Genomic DNA, 20925 nt, shown 5'->3' with positions numbered 1-20925 from the left:
AGAATTTCCTTTTCTTGGACAACGTATTGGCTCTGGTTGCTCAGCGTCATGCTACATTCAATACTGGGGTACAAAAAAAGCAATCATCTATAATTAAATTTTAACAAAGAAATCAGTAGCATTTCTATATAGAAAGTTTAAAATTATATACTGTCCTTAGGAAACACTCTGTAACTGCTTTTTTTAAAAAGACTGTCTTTTTTTCTAAACATGCAAATTATAATACCATAAAAAATTCCAGTGAACAGTAGAGGGACAAAATAGTCTTGAAAAGTAAAGGGCTTTCCTTTTCTGATACCATATTTTAAATAAAATTGTATGTATATCAGGAAGTTATAGAATAAAAACAAATAAACTCATAGAAAAAATATTCTAAGTTATGAGTTATGCTGAGTGGTTTTATCATTAGTGAATTCTTTCTCTGTTACTGATATTTTGGTAATGCAATTATTTGAATGTAGTAATTTCATTTTAGGTCCCATGAGGGTAAGAATTTTTCTATATCAATTCCTGATACATAATAAACATTCATTGTTTCTCAATGAATGAATAATTAATAAAATTACTATACATTGTAAGATGTTAATTAAATTCATAAAAGCATGTTGTCCCAAATCTTGACATTTTCATTACCAGTTTTGAAGGATGTTACAAAGACGTAAAACGTGTAACCTCTGCTTTATTTTTCTTAGTGGAGTGTGGTCAAGGTCAATTTACCCTTAGAGCGTGCTTTTTAGGTTCACTACTGGCTCTTTAAAGTGGAACTATGATTTGTGGAAACTTTAGCAAATTATTTAAGCTCTCTCTGATTCAGTTTCCTTATCACTAACATGGACTATAATGGTATCTCTTCCTTCATTGTGTGAAGTTCTGTAAAAATCAAATGTTTAACACATGTAAAGTACTCTGTGTGAAGTATAGCACATTGGAAGTGACCCATGAATGTCGCTGTTGTGCTTGTTGTTGTTGTTATTACTGAGGGAAGTTTAGACCTCTAGCTAGCTGGCCGCAGTGTTGGATTCAGTCCCTAATGCCAACAAGTGGTTTCTACCTGATGGAACAAAGACTATTTAAATCTGATGGAGAGACATTAAAATCTAGCATAAGGCTCTCAAAAGAAACATTAATCTTTGGATCATTTGTAAAATAAAGTCAAAATATCTGCTGTGGAACTCAAATAGGAGAGTTTAAGATTCTGAGTTGCCAAACATCACATGGCCAAAACCCATCAGTGGGAATGGATTTCCCACCTGCTTTGCCACAGTGTGGGACAGAAGTTCCAGAGCCTGATGAAGCCTGGGATGATGTTTGCTTGTAGGGATCAGGACATGGGACGAAAACACCTGCCTGATAAGGAGTAGGAAGGGTTGAAAGTAAGAAGTGCGGGGCACTCCCAAGAGATGATTTTCTCCTCCACTCTTCTGTTCCCTCTCTCTTTGCTGTGTCCCCTCACTACCATCAAATGCCTTAGGAAAGCAGAGCTCTGGGGGAATGGCAGTCTTAGGACACCAAATGGAAGAGGGCAGGTGGACTGGCAGTCTTCTGCTGTTAGAGTCATACCGAAGTTAAGGTCTTTGTTTTAGTTTATATTTGGGGCAATACGATACACAGAGTGTATTTTGCAGAGTTACAAGTTCAGCTTCCAAATGGTGACTTGTTTTGTATTTATTTTATTATTATGATTACTCATTATTACTATGTTATTTATTTATCAAATAAATGACTTTCTTAGTGTATCTTTGATAGGAGAAAATTTAGTTGAAATTTATAATTTTGATTTACTGAAACATAGATACAACTTTGTGTTTTTTCTTTTAAGTGGAAATTAACCTCACTAATGACTACCGTCTCAGTGGAGGAGTTTCAGAAGTGGTGTTCAAAGCAAGCAAGATCACTTTCCACTGGGGAAAATGCAATATGTCTTCTGAAGGGTCAGAACATAGTTTAGAAGGACAGAAATTTCCACTTGAGGTAAGTCACTGGTTCCACTGGCCGCTGGTTTCATTTTCTAAATCATTGAGATTTTATGTGGCATATAATTTGATTAACTTCGAATCCAATTTTATAATTTATAGTTATATTTTGTTTCTTGTTAGTATCTTCCTTTTTCATTAGACTAAACTCAATAATGATCATACTTGATTTTCCACTTCCTGGCAAGCCAGACGGCCGCACTGTAGACGTCTGACCAGCAAATGCTGATGGTGAAGGAATAAATGAAATTCCTTCCACAGCTCAGGAGGGAAAAAAAAGGGGAAATTTTATCAATTTACTGAAGAATCAAAGAAATGCAAAATAAATGAGAACATTTTTCAACTTTAAAATTGGTAATATATATATGTAATTCTAATAAATAATGAGTATGCAGTAAAACAAACACTTTCATATATGTGTGGAAAGAGTATTAAATTGGTAGTTTGCTTGTTTTTATCCAGAACTTTAAATGTTTCGTTCCCAATGCCCACCATTTCCACTTTTAACAATTTAGTCTAAAAAACAAGACATGCTCAAAAATGTATGTGCAAAGATTTATTTACAATAATGAAAAGTTGAAAGAAAAGGAAATGATTATAAATACATTATGATGGAAGGGCTCCTGGCTGGCTCAGTCAGTAGACCCTGCAATTCTTGATCTCGGGGTTGTGAGAATACTGAAAAATAAAAATATATTTTAAATTCCATTGTGATGGAATATTACAGGTCTTATAAAAATCGTATGTTTGAATAATTTACACAAAAATTCATCAAAAGATATTAATGGGTTTTTCTTTTTTAAGATATTACTGCTTTTTAAAAGCAGGATGTAAAATAGTATGCACAGTATTTAATACTCTGATTTTGTGAAACGTGAAAACTAATTAAATAGTGACTGAGGGTCCAGAGTCTAAGTTGAATGGACTAGGTTTGAATACTGACTTCACCATTTAGGTGTTATAGACGTGACATTATACAAATATTTAATTAACCTAAGCTTCCGTGTCTCGCTTGTGAAATTGACATAAGAATAGCATCTGCCTTATGAAGTTATTATGAGGATTAAATGAGAAAGGGAATTATTAAATTCCCTTGTAAAAATAATTGAGGGAAACCAAAAAGACATGAATAGTGATTTTTCCCTGGGTGATGGCATTTTAGGTACCTTTTCTCCTATCCTTTAAAATTCCCATGTTTTTAAAATTATTTATAGTGAAACTGTATTACTTTTATAGTCAAAATAATTACTGATAATAAAAATAAGACAAGTGAATTATCTGTTAAAGGACTAAAAATTTTTGATATGGATAAGCACATTCTAATTTATAGCTTACAAATTTATGTTTTTCAATATATTAAATATCCTTAAGGAAAAGCACATTTATCAAATTTGGTTTGTCAAAGAAATAGAATTCAATCCATTAAACATAACATTGTCACTTCAGGGAGTTTGCTATGTCACAATACTACTTATTGAGAGCAAAGAGGAAAAATCAAGAAAAACCCTAACAACAAGAAAAGCCCTAAACCAGCCAAATAAATGGTACAGAATCTGTGCACTAAACCTCAAATATTTTTCTTATTTAAAAAGCCTCTCAAGTTCTCAAGAACTTGAATCTTAAGAGGGATTGTTTGTTTGTTGCTTCTCCTTTTTTAAACTCTCTCCATGTAATTGTGCAAGCAGCAGAACTCGGGGATATCCTTGACTTGGTCTTTTTTTTTTTTTTCCTGGTTTCCTGCATCCTACAAGGAGGTCTTCTCAGTTCTGCCCCTAAATGATGTGGGAGGGCAGAAGAAAGTTCAAACTACCTTTGTCACTAACTTAGATTGTTAAATGTCCCCCAGCTGGTCTCCCTCTCTCTCTAGTCTTATTCTCCTCCATTCTGAGCCCTCTTCCCTGAAAGGCCTGCCACCTCCCCACTCCTGTTAACCGAAGTGCATCCAGTGTTCTCTGTTGCTCTCAAGAGCAAAGGGTTGGGACTATCTCATGGGCTTCCTGGCGGGGCCCCTGCAGCCCCATCTCCTCTTCTCTCCCACGTGCTCAGCCGCAATCACAACCAATTACTTCCCACTTCCCACAGTTCTTTCTTGCCTACTGGCCCCACTGACTTGAACATACATTCACCTCTTCTGCTTTTTCATCGGTCAGTTTTTATGCTGCCTATCCTTTAGGGGTTAGTTGAGCAGTCCTTTCTCTGAAAAGGCTTTGCGATCACCCAAGGCAGGAGCCACTGCCATTCTCTGCCCAACACCTGCTGTTTCTGCAGTCATAGCCCCCAATCATGCATTGGTCTTCACAGAGGCTTTCTGCTTTCCCCTTAATTATTCTTCTAACTAGCTACATTACCTGATTTCCAAGCTCATGACATGGGGAGCACCAAATTATAAGCGAGAGTAGGGGCCATTGTCAACAGACACATGGGCTGAAGTAGAAATTAACAAGGAATATAGCCCAGCAGCAGAAGAGGACACTTAAAATAAGGAACTTAAAATTCTTCTTGGTATCTTTTTAGGTAGAAGCAGAAAGTCCTTTAGAGTTTCACTACTAATAGCATGCACCTGGGTGGTGCATCCACTCTCACTCCCTCTCCCTCTGCCCTGCCCCGTGCTCTCTCAAATATATAAATAAATAAATCTTAAAAAAAAAAAAAAAGAATGCAGTATGATAATGTCCAAAAAAGGTAACTCAGACCATCAAGAAAGTTGAAACCATATTTGAAAGAATTCCAGCAAAATAGTTAAAATAACATTTGATAATTTATAACATTAGATAATTGTTCTAGTATATTACTACCTCAGTATTCCCTGGTAATGTCAAAGTGACCATTTCTCTCCCAGATGTGTCTAACTTCGCATTTCCCTCCTCACTGAGGAGGATAAGTGATAGTAAATGCAGTTGTACATACATGGAATTCATAAAATATTTGAAACTCTACAGAATATAGGATTATACAGTTTACAGAATTTTTCAAATAGTGTTTACTGAATTGGTAAATTAGTTTATTGTCTCTTTGGTGACTTTTGTGATGTCTTTGTGTGTGATAAGGCTGTCATTGTTATATTTCATAGATGCAGATCTACTGCTTTGATGAGGACCGATTTTCAAGTTTTGAGGAAGCAGTAAAAGGAAAAGGGAAGTTAAGAGCTTTATCCATTTTATTTGAGGTAATCATTATATATAGATTTAATGCTAACTTAATTCCTTCTTTAATCACAGGATGTGACATAACAAGGCATACTTTTTAACAAATACAAGTGCTCACAGGTGGAATAAGTTGTGATCATTTTCAAATAGAACAACTCCTTGGCTGGTGTGTTTTTAAAAGGGGATCCTTGCATGCATTAATTGGGTATGTCGCTTCTGGCTGGAGCAAATGGTTCCGGGAGTGCGCAGATTTGCTTATGTGTTTTTTCTTTATTTGTTTTTATCTTGCTGTGGGAAAAAAAAAAAAGTATGCCTTGGGAGGATTTTACTTTTGGAGACTTAAAATGGAATTCACTATCTTTTCATTTTATTGATGAGTTACTCAAATATTTTATCCCATTCTTAGAGTGTCTCTTTTCTTTAATAGGTTGGAATAGAAGAAAATTTGGATTACAAAGCAATTATTGATGGAGTCGAGAGGGTTAGTCGTTTTGGTAAGCTGTTTGGAGAAATCTCTTCCAGATTTCTGTTTCAGATGCATATGAATTTTTATTATGTGACAAATTCAGTAATTCCAAAAGGAGGAAGGAAAGACCTTTTCAAAGAGGACCCACCTTTTTATACAATTTATACATGTCTCACTAAAGAACATTTTACCCGAGATTTTTGTCATGTAAAAATCATAAAAGGGGCGCCTGGGTGGCTCAGTGGGTTGGGGCCTCTGCCTTCAGCTCAGGTCATGATCCAGGGTCCTGGGATCGAGCCCCGCATCAGGCTCTCTGCTCCGCCTGCTTCCTCCTCTCTCTGTGTCTGCCTCTCTGCCTAGTTGTGATTTCTCTCTGTCAAATAAATAAAATATTTTTTTAAAAAAATCATAAAATGTTAATGTAAGTAGGAAGTTGAAGTTTTCTCATTTTATTCTTGAAAATAATCTAATTACATCATGCATTTAAAATATATTTCTCTATGTCGGGTGCCTGGGTGGCTCAGTTGGTTAAGCATCTGACTCTTGATTTTGGCTCAGGTTATGATTTCAGGTCCTGGGATTGAACCCCAAGTTGGGCTCCATGCTCAGTGAGGAATCTCCTTAGGATTCTCTCTCTCCCTCTCCCTCTGTGTCCCCCTTGCACTTGCCTACATGCACACATGCACACGCTCTCTCTCAAATAAGTAGATCTTTAAAAAAATAAAAAATAAAATGTGTTTATCTATTCTGCCTGCATTATCCATTTGTTAAAGACTCTAATTTATAATCTGAAACCAGTTAATTTTATAAAAATCGTGTCTTAAAGTGAAAGGAGAATTGATACTCAAGTGAAAACTTATTTCCTAGTGGTTTCCTCGATAGTCCCTTCACTTTACCATTATGACAGGGGTTTTTGGAAGAAGGCAAACACTTACACAGAAAAAAGATGCCATGTGCTCTTATTCTGTTCTGCCTGCTATCTCATGAATCTTGTCATTTGTCACAGCGAATGCTTGTAACAATATTGGCAAGAGACAGCAAACCCGTTATTATTGTTATTTTATCTTTTATAAGCATCCACATACGCAGTATTAACGCGGCCCTGAGTTATTAACAAAATAAGGATTATTCATCTCCGGGAAGCTGCAAACTCTTGAAATTGGGAACCAAATTCATATAGATCCTTTTGGAAAGCTAAAGCCGTGTCTAGGATTGATTCATCTTTGTCAATCACATGTAAGGACCTTAATTGACAGAGCTTTTCAGAAGTCAGGAATTTGTGAGCTCACACAGCTCTGCTCTCATCAGGTTTTTCTGAAAGGTACAATCAACACAAGATGGAAGCCATTCTCTCCCTCCATCCACGAGATTGCAAGGCTCAACACTGAATGCCATAAGCCACTTAATGTTTCCCTCATTTAGTCAGAAAGTGGATTCTGTCAAGACTGAAAGAAGGCAGCTGGCTTGCATTCCTACACTGAAACTGGGGTAAAATATGAAGCCTGAATGTCCCCGGGCCTCGCATCAGCCCGTGGGGCCAACAAGAGGGGTGTTAACACTGGTTCCTTAGTCTCGACTTGGGGCGCTGAGGCATCGTGGCCCCTTCTTCTCGAGGCTTCTTCTGTGATTCCTGCTCTCTAAAAGGGTCCTCTGAGGATCGTGTGAGCTGAAGAACCACTTTGCTCACGTTCTTTGGCTAAAGTTTACTTGTTAATATTGACTCTCTGCAAGCCATTGAGAGAAACACTTCATCTGAGCCCCTGCTGCCACTGAACAGCCTCCCTGAGAATCTGGATGGCCAGCAGCGCACCTCCGCCTCCAGCCTGGCTCTGCACATGGAAGCAGAACGTACAGTCTGGCCGCCTGCCTGGGAACACACCCTCACTGGCCTTCCTTCACTCTGTGTTCTGTCTCCCCACCCTGCTACCTGTGCATCAACTTCTTCCTCCTCTTTTACCAGAAGATAGAATAATCCTCCCTGTGTGTCACCTCACCCACTAAATACTTAATATTTCGACATATTTGGCGAGGACACCTAAGCGGATACCGCTGGTCAGTGGGAGTGGAGCCGGGATCCAGCTCCTGGTCTGCCCACAGAGTTGTTCCACCACATTGTGGAGATGTGTATTAGCGGTACGTGTCAGTTTGATTTGAATGGTTGTTAGATACGATCTGGACAAACTAAATAAGTCCTCCTAAAGGTAAATGTTTCTATTTTGACAGTTCTTAGACTAAATCTATTTCAGAGTCTAGAAAATCCGCTCGTGCCCAATAAACGGAAGGCTTCCCAGTATCAGCCCTCAGCCATTGCTGCTGGGAGCCAAGGGGACTGAAGGCAGAGCTTCTCTGTAGGCAGTGACACCGGAACTGTAGCAAAACTCCCAAATCCTGCTTCATATTCTCCATATAATGTGAGTAGTTCAACAAACCACACTTTCAGCCATCATCAGGTATATTATAAAATCTGTCTCATTCCAATGTGGGCTGATTACTCATTTCCTATATTCCTCTCCAAGAGACAAACCCATTTCCCATTCCTCCCTCCTACCTTTCATTCCCTTCCTTCCACCACACCTGCTCTATGTTAGGCATTGTCCTACCCTTGGAGTGGAGAGAGAGAGGATGAGGTAGTATCAATACAAAGACAGCATATTAATGTTCCATAAGCAGAGTCCAGAGAAAAAGAGAACTGTTGGTTAAATTCTCTCAAGTCACAAAGGAAGAGACACACCCCAGGTAACATCATCGGCGATTCTCAAATGGGAGTTGTCATTAGAATGGTTTCTGGTTGTTTCTTTTTTTTTTTTTTTAATATTTTATTTATTTGACAGAGAGAAATCACAACTAGGCAGAGAGGCAGGAGGAAGCAGGCTCCCTGTGGAGCAGAGAGCCCGATGTGGGGCTCGATCCCAGGACCCTGAGATCATGACCTGAGCCGAAGGCAGAGGCCCTAACCCACTGAGCCACCCAGGTGCCCCTCTGGTTGTTTCTTAATCACAAATTCAGCCCAGGAATTTGTATACCGAAAAGTCCTCTCAGACGGCATTGACATGGCACCATCTTAAATTTTATGGTCCTAAGTAGTAAGAGTTGTCTTTTTTTTTTTTAAACGTTTTTTAAATTTAAATTCAATTAATTAACATATATTATTTGTTTCTGAGGTCTGTGATTCATCAGTTTTATATAACACCCTGTGCTCATTACATCACATGTCCTCCTTGATGCCCATTCCCCAGCCACCCCATCCCTCCCACCCTCCTCCCCTCCAGCAACCCTCAGTTTGTTTCCTCTGATTAAGTCTCTTATGGTTTGTCTCCCTCTATGGTTTCGTCTTGTTTTATTTTTCCTCTCTTCCCCTAAGATGCTCTGTTTTGTTTCTTAAATTCCACAGTAAAAGTTGGTTTTAACTATTTAGTGGCTCTTCCCAGGTGCTTGACCCTGTTGTGGTCTTCGTCTTTATCTTCTTGACTCTCTCCCCATTCATCTTACCCCTCCTGCTCTCAGCAACCTATAAAAGGGGAGCGCTGACTGATTGGTTAGTCACCAGCGTACGTTCAAATGAACAGTGACTGAATGATGACAAATACAGCAGCATCGCGTCAGGTGTGATTCTAGCCTGTGTTCGCTCACAGTACTGAAGTGATTCAGATGAAGCAAATGTTTTTGCTAGACACATATTCAAAAAATCACCTTATTCCAATTTTCACGGAAGACAGGAGTCTAATCAAAAAGCTCTACTGTAACTGAAAAGTCCTGTGTTATTCAAGACAGAAGACAGACATTTAGGACATGTATGTAAGTGACATTTTATTTTATTTTCATTTTTTTAAAAGATTTTATTTACTTATTTGACAGATCACAAGTAGGCAGAGAGGCAGGCAGAGAGAGAGGGGGAAGCAGGCTTCTTGCTGAGCAGAGAGCCCGATGTGGGGCTCAATCCCAGGACCCTGAGATTATGACCTGAGCTGAAGGCAGAGGCTCAACCCACTGAGCCACCCAGGGGCCGCTATAAATGACATTTTAAAAATAAGGTACAAAACAGTTAGCATTTCAAGAAAATTCTCTATTTCACCATCCCTATTCAGGTCTCACCTCTTCCTTTTCTGGCCTCTAGCTTTCCTGGTGTCATTTCATTTCCCACCTAATTTAGCAGTGAGTCAATGTTTGGGTCCTTACTTAATTAGTATTCTCCACATCCACATTTCCACAGAACACTTGTAGGATAAATTTCATCTTCAGCAGAAAAAAGAAACAATTGTAGCGCACTGATGATTAAGGAGGTTATTTAATCACAGCATTTTTCAGATATTAAAAGCATAAATCTGAAAATGGGAAACATTCACATATTAAAAGTATTTTTCTCAGTTTCAGGGAACTTGAATCCAAGTCTGAATTCTGATCATCTCAAGTTGATATTAAAAAGAGAGGGAGACATACTTTTGGAAGTTACTAATTAATCCATGAAATGGAGCATAACCTGAATTTTCTAATGCATTAAAATTAGATTTAGGTTGTATATACATGACATTATCAATTCGGCCAAGCAGATTTTTAAATTCAGACTGAAAGCAGTTATCTATAATTTTAATTATTACCAGCATCCCTCCTTCCTTCAAGAGTTTCTGGATTGGGGCGCCTGGGTGGCTCAGTGGGTTGAGCCTCTGCCTTCAGCTCAGGTCATGATCCCAGAGTCCTGGGATCGAGCCCCGCATCGGGCTCTCTGCTCAGCGGGAAGCCTGCTTCCTCCTCTCTCTCTGCCTGCCTACTTGTGATCTCTCTGTCAAATAAATAAATAAAATCTTTTAAAAAAAAAAAAGTTTCTGGATTGTAGAAAAATTAACATTCAATAAGTTCTTTTTAAATGGAATTTTTTTTTTTCTTTGAGGCTTTCTAGATATGTCCAATCCTCATGGAGTTTAGACCTGAAATAGACTATTAAAATAATATAGGCAGGTTATTTTACTTTATAATACGGAAAGTGGGTTCAAAAAGACTAACATATCCCAAAGGCTTCCGTCTACTTTGGGGTTTCAACGCTGGCTGCAGGGTTAAATCACCTGAGGATGCTTTCTTGAAAATGTAAATGCCCGGGCCCTACTGCAGGAGATTTAAATTAATATGGTCTCCGGAGGCATCTGGAGCACTGATTTGTTGTTCCGTTTTGTTTTTTAAATCTCCCCAGATTATTCGAATAGGGATGAAAGTGTTAACCTGCAGTGGGCTGTGGAATTTCTCAGTTCTTGTCTTCTTGAGGGAACGAATTCAGTCAAGAGACCCGAGAGAGATTTGAAGTAGCAAAGTTTTGTTTTTCACTTAGCAAAAATCGACAGCACACTCCTGAGGCAGAGGAGCGGGCTGACCTGAGGATGGGTGGAAACGCGCTGAGTTTCTCACTGTGTTCTTCTATGGGGGGTTATCTGGTCTCCTCCCTCCCATCTCATCATTATCCCTCCACCCTTGGACCCGCCTTGGTTTCCTCTGCTCCCACTTTTCCCCCGCAATTTAGTCATTTTCCCCTGAGCGCCTAAGCGCAACCCTTGACCGCAATGCAAAGGATATTATAATGATATTATAATAGCGTCAGGGTTCCTAGCGGATGCGGTCTTTCTGAAGTGCGCATGCTCCAAAGTTGAGGCCGTCCCTGTAGCAGGTGTGTTCTGCTTATCATTCTGTGCCGTAGAGCCAAAGGGGTTGGTGCGAGAGGCATGGGGTGGTTCCCTGGGCGGAGGAGGCCCCTCCTGGTCAGGACTAACTGCTCACTTTAACAGAACTGCTCTGCACGGTGCCAACCCGCTAAAGCTAGATTAAATTGGATTCAGAGACTACTTCTTAATGACTTAAGTCTTCTGGAGGGAACAGAGGACATGCGTTGGGCTAGATAGGACAGGAAAACGCGTTACACCCAGATCTCGCGGGCAAGCAGATTGCTGCTGATACGAGTGAGGGCTGGTACACAAAAAGCTAAGTGGCGAAGACAGTGCTTTTGAAAAGTGCCGTGGGAGAGGTCCAAAAACAAATATGGGACGACTCAAGGAGAAAGGTTGTTTCAGAGTGTAAGGCCACATGGCCTTCTTAGGAAAGCTCTACTAATTTTTTAATAGGAATTTTCTATTCTGGATACAAGATAGAAAATAAATAATATTGTATCTATAAATAAAATCAGTGTTTATTATCCTATATATTGTATCCAGAATATGCTTTCCACTCTTAATTTTACCATTTATTTCCTTAATAGTAGCTATTGAACAGATCTTAATTATCATGTATTAAAGTTTGTCACTTTTCTCTTTACAATTAATACTTTTTGTGTGCCATTTCAGAAATCTCAGCCTACCTTAAGGTTATAAAAATAATTTTCTGTTTTCCTCTAAAAGCTTTAATATTCTGTTCACATTTAGATCTACAATCTATTTAGAACTCACTGTTCTTACCTTGTGAAGTAGGGAACCATGATTCTCTTTTTTCCATAAGGATATCCAATTGATATATCACTGTTTACTGAAAAGGCCCTCCATTCCAACTACATAATAATTTCTCCTGTCCTAAATCAAGTGACTATATATGTATGGGTTTGGGTTCCCTATTCTCTTTCATTAATCTCTTCGTCTATCTTTGCATGAATATTTCATTATCATGATCTCTATAGTTTTATATAACAGATCTTCCTACCTGGTCATGAAAGTTCTCCAGTTACTTTGCTATTGCTCAAGATAGTCTTAACTTCTATTTCCATTACCATTTAAATTTTAAAATCAACATGTCAATAAATACACACACATACCTATACGTACAAAAGTCTCTGGGATTTTGATAAGATTTGTTGACTCCATAAATCAGTTTGGGGACAATCAACACCTTCACGATACTAAATCTTCCTATCCATGAACTTGGCATTTCCTATCATTTTAAGGTTTTATCTAATTCTTTCAAGAAATTTTGTAATTTTCAATCTAGATGTTATACACATCATTTGTTAGATTTACTTGTATTTGATATTTTGTTGTTATGAGATATATTGTTTTAAATTTCATTTTTTACTGCTTGATATTGGTACATAGAAATATAATTAATTTTGGTATATTGATCTTATGTACAGTGACTTTACTAAATAAATTTACTAATTCTAAGCCTGTAAATTCTTTTCAGTATTTTACATGCACAATCACCTATTTGCAAAATACAATGGTATCATTTCATCATATCCAATCTTTATGACTTTTTTTTTTCTTACTATATTGTGCTGGCGCAGTCCTCCAGTTCAGTGTTAATTAGAAATGGCGATAGCAGCGTTTTTTTGTTTCATTCTATATCTCTAGGGGGAAACCTTGCCCAATAAGTCATTTTTAAATATATCATTTATTATAGGCTTTGGAAGATAATCTTCACCAGAATAAGGTTTTATTTTTGTTTTCCACAAAGTGATATTAAGTCTTCTCAAATGATTTTTCTGTATCTATTAAGATGGTTATATGATTCCTGAATATCTTTTATATTGAAAATAATCTCTCCAGCCTCTTGCTAGTGTAAAGTTGAAACATTTAACCCTATGTGGTGATACATATAAGGAAATTCAGAATATGTTGGTTTTATCACCATTTTTGAATATATCAAAAATATTCTTAAAATTTCATGTATTAAATTTATAACAAACCTGATGTCTCTGTTTCATAGAAGCTTTGAACTTCTAAGTTCCAGTATTGAGATTCCAACTGAGATATATGTTGTTACTTCTTTGTAGGGAAACAGGCTGCATTAGATCCCTTCGTATTGCTGAACCTTCTGCCAAACTCAACTGACAAGTATTACACTTACAATGGCTCATTGACATCGCCTCCCTGCACAGACACTGTTGACTGGATTATTTTTAAAGATACAGTCAGCATCTCTGAAAGCCAGGTAATCTTGGAATTTCAAACAAATGCAGGAATTTGAAGCAATTTAAAAATAATTATTTTCTAAGCTTTACTACTGAATATCTATTTTAAAGCATTTACAGATGCCTTTGAAGCAGATATGTTAAATTGTATGTTAAATGATCTTTTCTCCAGTTGGCTGTTTTTTGTGAAGTTCTTACAATGCAGCAGTCTGGTTATGTCATGCTGATGGACTACTTACAAAATAATTTTCGAGAACAACAATACAAGTTCTCTAGGCAGGTGTTTTCCTCATATACTGGAAAGGAAGAGATTCATGAAGCAGGTATGTATTGAAATATAATTTTTCTACTATTTTATAGATTCAGTGTTACAGGAAGTAATTGTGGAATAATGGAAAATATACAAGACTTAGATTTTTAGAAACATTTGATTTAAAGCTTTATAGCTTTTGATTTAGAAACATTTGATTTAAAGCTTTGTAGCTTTAGGTAAGCTATTTAAGTTCTCTGAATCTCAGTTACCACATTTATAAAATAACATTTAAAAACAGCTGTTCTGGGGCACCTGGGTGGCTCAATCCGCAAAGTGACCTTCTGCGCTCAGGTCATGATCCCAGGGTCCAGAGACTGAACCCTGCATTGTGGGATCAACCCTCGTAGTAAGCTCCCTGCTTCTCCTTCTCCTTCTGACCCTCCCCGCTGCTCGTGCTCTCTCTTACTCTGCTCTCTCTCTCTCAAATAAATAAACAAAATCCTTAAAAAACATTAAAAAATAGAAATAAAAACAACTGTTCTTGGGGCGCCTGGGTGGCTCCGTCAGTTAAGCGTCCCACTTTTGTTTTGGCTCAGGTCATGATCTCAGGATCGTGAGATTAAGCCCGATGGCGGGGTCTGCACTCATGCAGCCTGCTTGAGATTCGGAATGAATGAATGAATGAATGAATGAATAAATAAATAAATAAATAAAGCTGTTCTTCTCCACACATATAACCCCATTTTGCAGGTGAGAAATACTGAGATTCAGTAAGGAAAGTGATTTTTTAAAACACACAGTAATAGATGGCAAAGCCACATACGCCAACTTCCAAATTCACTTTATGGTGTTTGTTGCTAAGAGCTCTAGGAAGTGAATGAATAAGGGGCTGAGGTGCACAGAGTTTGGGGAGATCACTTCTGCTTGGGGTGGGCAAGAGCCTGTCTGAGAGAAGGACATTTGAGCTGAGTTCTGGCGCATGATTGGGGTTTTAAAGCGCTCATCTGTATGTGGGCAGCTCTGAGGGGAGAGCATAGCATGCAGCAGAGATTGAAAGCAAACACACTGAATCATGAGTGAATAAAAAGGGAGTCTTTCCTTCAGTTTTTCTTCAGGGGAAAAGAAGTTTGTTAGGCCCAAGCATTGGAGAGGACACGAGGGGCAAGTCTCCACACTGCCCTCTGTGTCTTTTGAAGTTGACCCACAGTCAGAAGCCTTTGAAAATGTCCAGAGGACACGATCAGATGCATCTACTGACTTCTCCTTTTTGGCTTACACGGAGAGTGTACTGGCTGATGAAAGAAATAGGCGAAGTGGCCTTTGCTTTGCAGACTTGAAATATTTCCAAGGACATGGCTTTCTTTGATCTCAGCTGTACAGTGAATTCTTGGCCATCTATAATATTAATCTAATAGTCATCTGCTTTTGAAGATTAGCATTAAAGCAGCATGCTTTTATTATTTCAATGTAATGTTTGTGAGAATTATTTATCCTTTAACAACAACAACAACAAAATAGAGCACAAGACAACAGTGATGAATAAGCTACATTTAACATGACCATAAATTTCTAATTGAATTGTCTCAAAGTGAAGAAACTTCATTATATTTCTACCAGCAATACTAAATACTATAACATTCTGTCTCGTAAATAATAGACAATTGATTATGAAAAAAAAAACAGCTACATTTAATCATCTTTTTTTAGAAAATACAATAGATCAAGTAGCAAATGAAATAAATTTTTTTTTTTAGATTTTTGTTTATTTATTTGACAGACAGAGATCACAAGTAGGCAGAGAGAGAGGAAGGGAGGCAGGCTCCCCACTGAGCAGAGAGCCCAATGCGGGGCTCGATCCCAGGACCCTGGGATCATGACCTGAGCCAAAGGCAGAGGCTTAACCCACTGAGCCACCCAGGCGCCCTGAAATAAAATTTTTATTTGTTATGTACTTTTTTCAGTTGTATTTCATTAAAACTCTTCAGTGGCTTTCCACTGACTTTAGAATGAAATCCAAACCATTCAGCATTGCATGGTCCTGTAGAGCACTTCTTAGTCAGGCTTAATTCTCTGCTACGAGCTTCCTGTTCTTGTACCAAATGAACTGTTTGATGTCCCCTGAAAATGAACAACTAGCATCTCCCACGTTACATATTACATGCTATTTCCTTGCCACGGCCTGTTCTTCCCGTCTGTCTCCACTTGCTTGCCTCCTCCTCATTCTTCAAGACTCAAGTAGACTTTGCATCACTGAGTCTATCTCTGAGTCAATCTGAGACCATCTCTGAGTCTATCTCCATCCTCATCAAGTGGGATGGGCACTCATGAAGGTCATGGCCACAGAATACAAAGTCAGTGATGCTCGTCTGGTGTCGTGTTATGTTCTGTGCATCTAAAGTGCATAGCATTTGCCACAGTATGACAATTGTCCATTTACTTACTCGTCTCCTCCATTGGACACTGAGCCCTATGAAAGAAGTAAATAAGTCTTTACCTCCATTGAGGGGCTAACATAATGCTCTCATTTACCAAATACTCACTGAATGACAGAAAGAATCCATTTTCGTATAATAAAAACATAGCAGGGTGCCTGCGTAGCTCAGTAGGTAGGGCGTGCAACTCAGTCTCAGGGACTTGAGTTCAAGGCTCACATTGGGCATGGAGCCTACCTTACAAAAAAAGAAAAAGAAAAGACATTGGCTTTTTTCACAAACTGGAACGATTGAATTTTTAGTTTTCCCATCATGAGTATTTGCATTCAAGAAATCTTTATTATCATTTGCCATGGGTATATTATGATGGTTTTCTTCTTAATAGACACATTATCCCGCTTCTACTTTTTGGGACTAAATTTGAGAATAAAAATTAAGGAATTGTGTTTATGTTCAGGATTTAATCTTTATTAAATTTAATCTGAAAATAAGTTTTTACTACATGAACATTATTAAAAAGGCATGAAACACAGATGAACACACAGGAAAAAATTAAAATTCCCTGTAATGTCACCACTCAGACCTAACCACTCTAAGGATTTCGGTGAATATCATTCTAGGGCTTTCTCTTAAATCAAAAATATATTCTTCTATCTCACAAAAATGAGACTTACTACCTATATGTTTATTGATTTTTTTTACTCGATGATACAAATATATTATGCACCATTCTTAATTTTGTGTACTATTCCATTGTATTATCATAAGAATTTACTAAACCAGTTCCTCAATTTTGGACACTCAGGTTTTATTTATATAGTTTGATTTTATAAATATCTAGCATCCTCATTTTGACCGGGAGAGAAGGGGCGACATGAAAATTGTCACAATTCAGCCTTCAGTAAATACATTGTGGAAAAGTATATTTTGCAGAAAACATTGCAAATACTTGCAAAAACCGTGTGAGGTCTATATGTCTATGTAAGCTTCTTGAGGGTAGAGATTAAGCCTTATTCATTTTTGTATAGCAGGAACTCAATGAACTCAATATTCCTGTATAGCAGGAACTCAGTGAGTGTTTGGGAATGAATGCATATTTTACCAGCACTTCAGTCCTCTATTGTTGCATTTTTTTAAAAGATTTTATTTATTTATTTGAGAGAGAGACAGTGAGAAAGAGCATGAGAGAGGAGAAGGTCAGAGGGAGAAGCAGACTCCCCATGGAGCAGGGAGCCCGATGTGGGACTCATTCCCAGGACTCTGGGATCATGACCTGAGCCACCCAGGTGCCCCTATTTTTGCATTTTTATGTAGAGCTGCCATTTATTAGAGACATTTCTTTTTGGCATCATGGAATGGACACTGGCCCTTCTAAGAATCACAGAATTTAACAGAACCTTAAAGGAGTTAGTAAAAACTGTCTTTTAGATAATGAGGAGCAGGTGGGAATCACCATAAAAACACAGCATGAATGTAAAGTAGGTGAAGTTCAAGGTCATCCCATACCTCCCAGGCACCAGATGCTTTCCTGCTGCCTTCTTAGCAAGCCTCTCCCACTAAGAAGCAAGGACATCCTACAGCACAGTGGGGAAGACTCTGGGTTTTGAAGTCTGGTAGACTTCTGGTGTCAAACCTTGCTGGCCAGTGTTTATTTGTTAAATAAAATTTGTCAAGTTACAGGATGCCTGGGTGGCTCAGTGGGTTAAGCATCTGACTCTTGATTTGGTTGTGGTCTTTTTTTTTTTTTTTTAAGATTTTATATATTTATTTGACAGACAGATCACAAGTAGGCAGAGAGGCAGAGGAAGAGAAGCAGGCTCTGTGCTGAGCAGAGAGCCTGATGCGGGTCTTGATCCCAGGACCCTGAGATCGTGACCCGAGCTGAAGGCAGAGGCTTAACCCACTGAGCCACCCAGGCGCCCCTGGTTGTGGTCTTGATCTCTGGGTCGTGAGATTGAGGCCCCCCTTCGGGTTCAGCGCTCAGAGAGGAGTCTGCTTAAGATCTCTCCCTCTCCCACCGCACCTCCCCCCTGCTCAGGCACACATAGTCTTTCTCTCTCAAATACATAAATAAAGTATTAAAAAATTGTCAAGTTACTTCACCTATAAAATTAGAGTTAAAAAGGCCACTTTGTTGTGAAGTTTAAATGGGCTAAAGTTTGCAAAGCAGTACAGTCCCTTAAACATAATGTGTCCCAGACTTAGAACTACTATTAATATAATGTGTGTATATACACTCGTGTGTGTGTGTGTGTGTGTGTGTGCACATACATATGGGGGCAAGCAATCACAACAAGTTGAGGGTGCCATTCAGTTTTCCATGTTTAAGGCTTTTGCTTGTTGAATAAAATCATAAATGCAGTTCAGATCTCATTTGCTAGCCTTGCAATATATTCAATGCAAATTTTCTTTTTCTTTTTCAAGATTTTATTTATTTATTCATGGGAGACGGTGGGGGCGGAAGAAGCAGGCTTCCCACTGAACAGGGAGCCTGATGAGGGACTCAATTCCAGGACCCCGGGATCATGACCTGAGTCGAAGGCAGACACTTAACCATCTTAGCCACCTAGGTGCCCCAGTGCAAACTTTCTTTAAAATATATATGTGTGTGTGTGTGTGTGTGTGTGTGTGTGTGTGTGTATAAAATGCTTTTCAAGACAGGTTTGCATGAAAGAGTGTCCCTGTAGCCTAATACTGTATTTGAGCTGTGAGAAATTTTCTGTACTTTCCTGAAAAATGTCATGATGAATTAAACATCAGTAGACTCACCTTCTTGAAGGTCAGTGATTTTAAATAGCATTCATTAAGGTCACGTGAATGTTAACACTGTGCTTCAACTACATGCAGAAAAGTAACCTGAAGATTATTTACTTCTTAGACGGTTGTATATTTTGTTGATGAAGTTACAATGTATCCCTAGAAAAGACTGACTGAATTAGGTAGAGTCTGAAAGATTCCTTTTGGCTACTTCTCGAAAGTGAGTAATCGAAAGTGAGCAGTCATTGAGAGGTACAGATCAGTGGCGGATCATTTCTAGTTATTATTTTTAACATTTGTGGCAATGTTTACATGTAGTTTCATTAAGATCTGCTGCTCCCTGAGTGGAAATCACGACCTTAATATTGGTTGTCTTCTGAGTCTGTAAATCTTCAAGTTCCTTGTAACGAAGTCATCAAAACACCTGTCTCAGTATTTTTTTAAGTAAAGCTCGTCCGTCTCAAAGGAGGATATGGTAGGTTTATCAGTGTGTATCACAGAGTACTTTTGTCACGGGCTGTGTTGAACTGCACCAAACGTTAGCTCATTGGGAACTAACTGGGTAAAATCTAGTGACATCTTAGGTAATTGTGACCTTTTCTCTGCCACTCCCCAAGAATCACCATTTTGTCCTTTCACCTGCATCCACAGTCTAACCCTTAGTCCGTGGAGCTAAGGCTGGACCTTCTCCGTCAGGCAATTTGTCCTTCCTCCAAACCAGGCACTTAGAACAGCAAAGATGGAAGGAGACTTGTTATCTTCTTTGGCCATCAGCATCAACTTTTGTGCTTGACTGAGAGACTTGTCACAGCTGGAGTTGTCTATACTCTCTTCATCTGTATTTCTCCTTCTTTATTTATTTTCCTTTTCTTTTTCCACTTTTTCCTTTTCCCTTTTAACACTCAGTGCTTCAGTCTTTGGTACTCGCCCTGCAAGTCTTGTGTGTTCCTCTGTGTGGGGCATTCACTCTCCATTTAAGCTCACGTAATTTGTGAGAAAACGCATGACCTTGTATCAGCTGCAAGTTTGTAAAACTTTTACAACTCTAAGTGGGAAAAACGTGTAATTTTGAAAGCACAGCCAAATTTGGTCTCAATGGCATATTTTTTTTTACAAGTTTCTTTTGCATTCTTTTAAAATGGGGTCTAGGACATAGAAACTCAAAGCACCCATTACATTTAATAGCTTACTAAATTTAAAGGTTAGCAGCTGTCATAGGAATGAGCTTCCTAAGGGCAAGAACAGTGCCATCTTTATTTGTATGTCCAGAGTGCCTGGAACCAAGGAGATGAGCACTGAATGTTAAAAATTGGTTCTGAAATCAGAACACTTATAAGCTCCCTTACAAAGAAAACTACATCCTCGTTCTTTCCACGTGAGCAGACTTTGCATTTGTACTGAGGCACTTACTTGTATTCTGTGTGACTTGACATGGACCCCAGATTTGTCACAGCCTGGCTCATTGCCAAGGGCTGCAGGAACCAGATTCTCTTTCTTGGCCAGTGTTCTTGAAAGAATCCATCACTGTGACCCAGATCACGTGCAGCTTGTGGAAAGGAATCGGGCTTGGGATTCAGTCCTAAAGAAGGAAATGAGGCCTCAGTATGGTTCTGAACTCCCCATAATCAAGGAAATTATTTTTTTGTTACTGTCTTATTTATCGCTCAGTAGCTTGTATTTGTTGTCTGAGTAAATGTTGATCTGGAAAACCCTTCCTTGATTTTCAATCCAGATGATGTGATGTATAGAGTATATATCCTTCTAATATGAAAAGCAAATTTTAATAAGAAATAGATAAGGTAAACCTGGAAAATTTAGTGCAAATTAATAACTTATTCCATAGTCATTACCCCCTTTTTTGTATGAACACCAAGTAGTGTATATGGAATGAACTAGAGTATTATTTTTAAAATCCATTCCTACCTTATAGAAGGGCAGCCCTTCGGCAAGATCATAAACAATATACAGAGGTACAGGTTTTTCTCTTGAATACATTCTGAAGTATATTATCTTTTTTCTGGA

The 20925-nt window shown here is 38.4% G+C and overlaps 1 protein-coding gene across 4 annotated transcripts in view; it reads left to right on the top strand.

The window, feature by feature from the left end:
- The window catches only part of PTPRZ1 (protein tyrosine phosphatase receptor type Z1), a 182214-nt gene that overhangs the window by 99600 nt on the left and 61689 nt on the right, over positions 1 to 20925 (top strand). For all 4 annotated transcript variants that reach the window (XM_032870494.1, XM_032870511.1, XM_032870503.1 and 1 more), the window contains 5 exons: positions 1820 to 1971; positions 5044 to 5139; positions 5547 to 5613; positions 13324 to 13481; positions 13634 to 13784. In XM_032870494.1, the coding sequence (XP_032726385.1) occupies positions 1820 to 1971; positions 5044 to 5139; positions 5547 to 5613; positions 13324 to 13481; positions 13634 to 13784 (624 nt within the window). The remainder of the gene's footprint in view (positions 1 to 1819; positions 1972 to 5043; positions 5140 to 5546; positions 5614 to 13323; positions 13482 to 13633; positions 13785 to 20925) is intronic.

This window comes from Lontra canadensis, unplaced genomic scaffold (genome assembly GCF_010015895.1).
Source record: "Lontra canadensis isolate GAN:19392208 unplaced genomic scaffold, GSC_riverotter_1.0 scaffold2, whole genome shotgun sequence".
Taxonomy (NCBI): domain Eukaryota; kingdom Metazoa; phylum Chordata; class Mammalia; order Carnivora; family Mustelidae; genus Lontra; species Lontra canadensis.
This window is presented reverse-complemented; position numbering and strand designations above follow the sequence as displayed.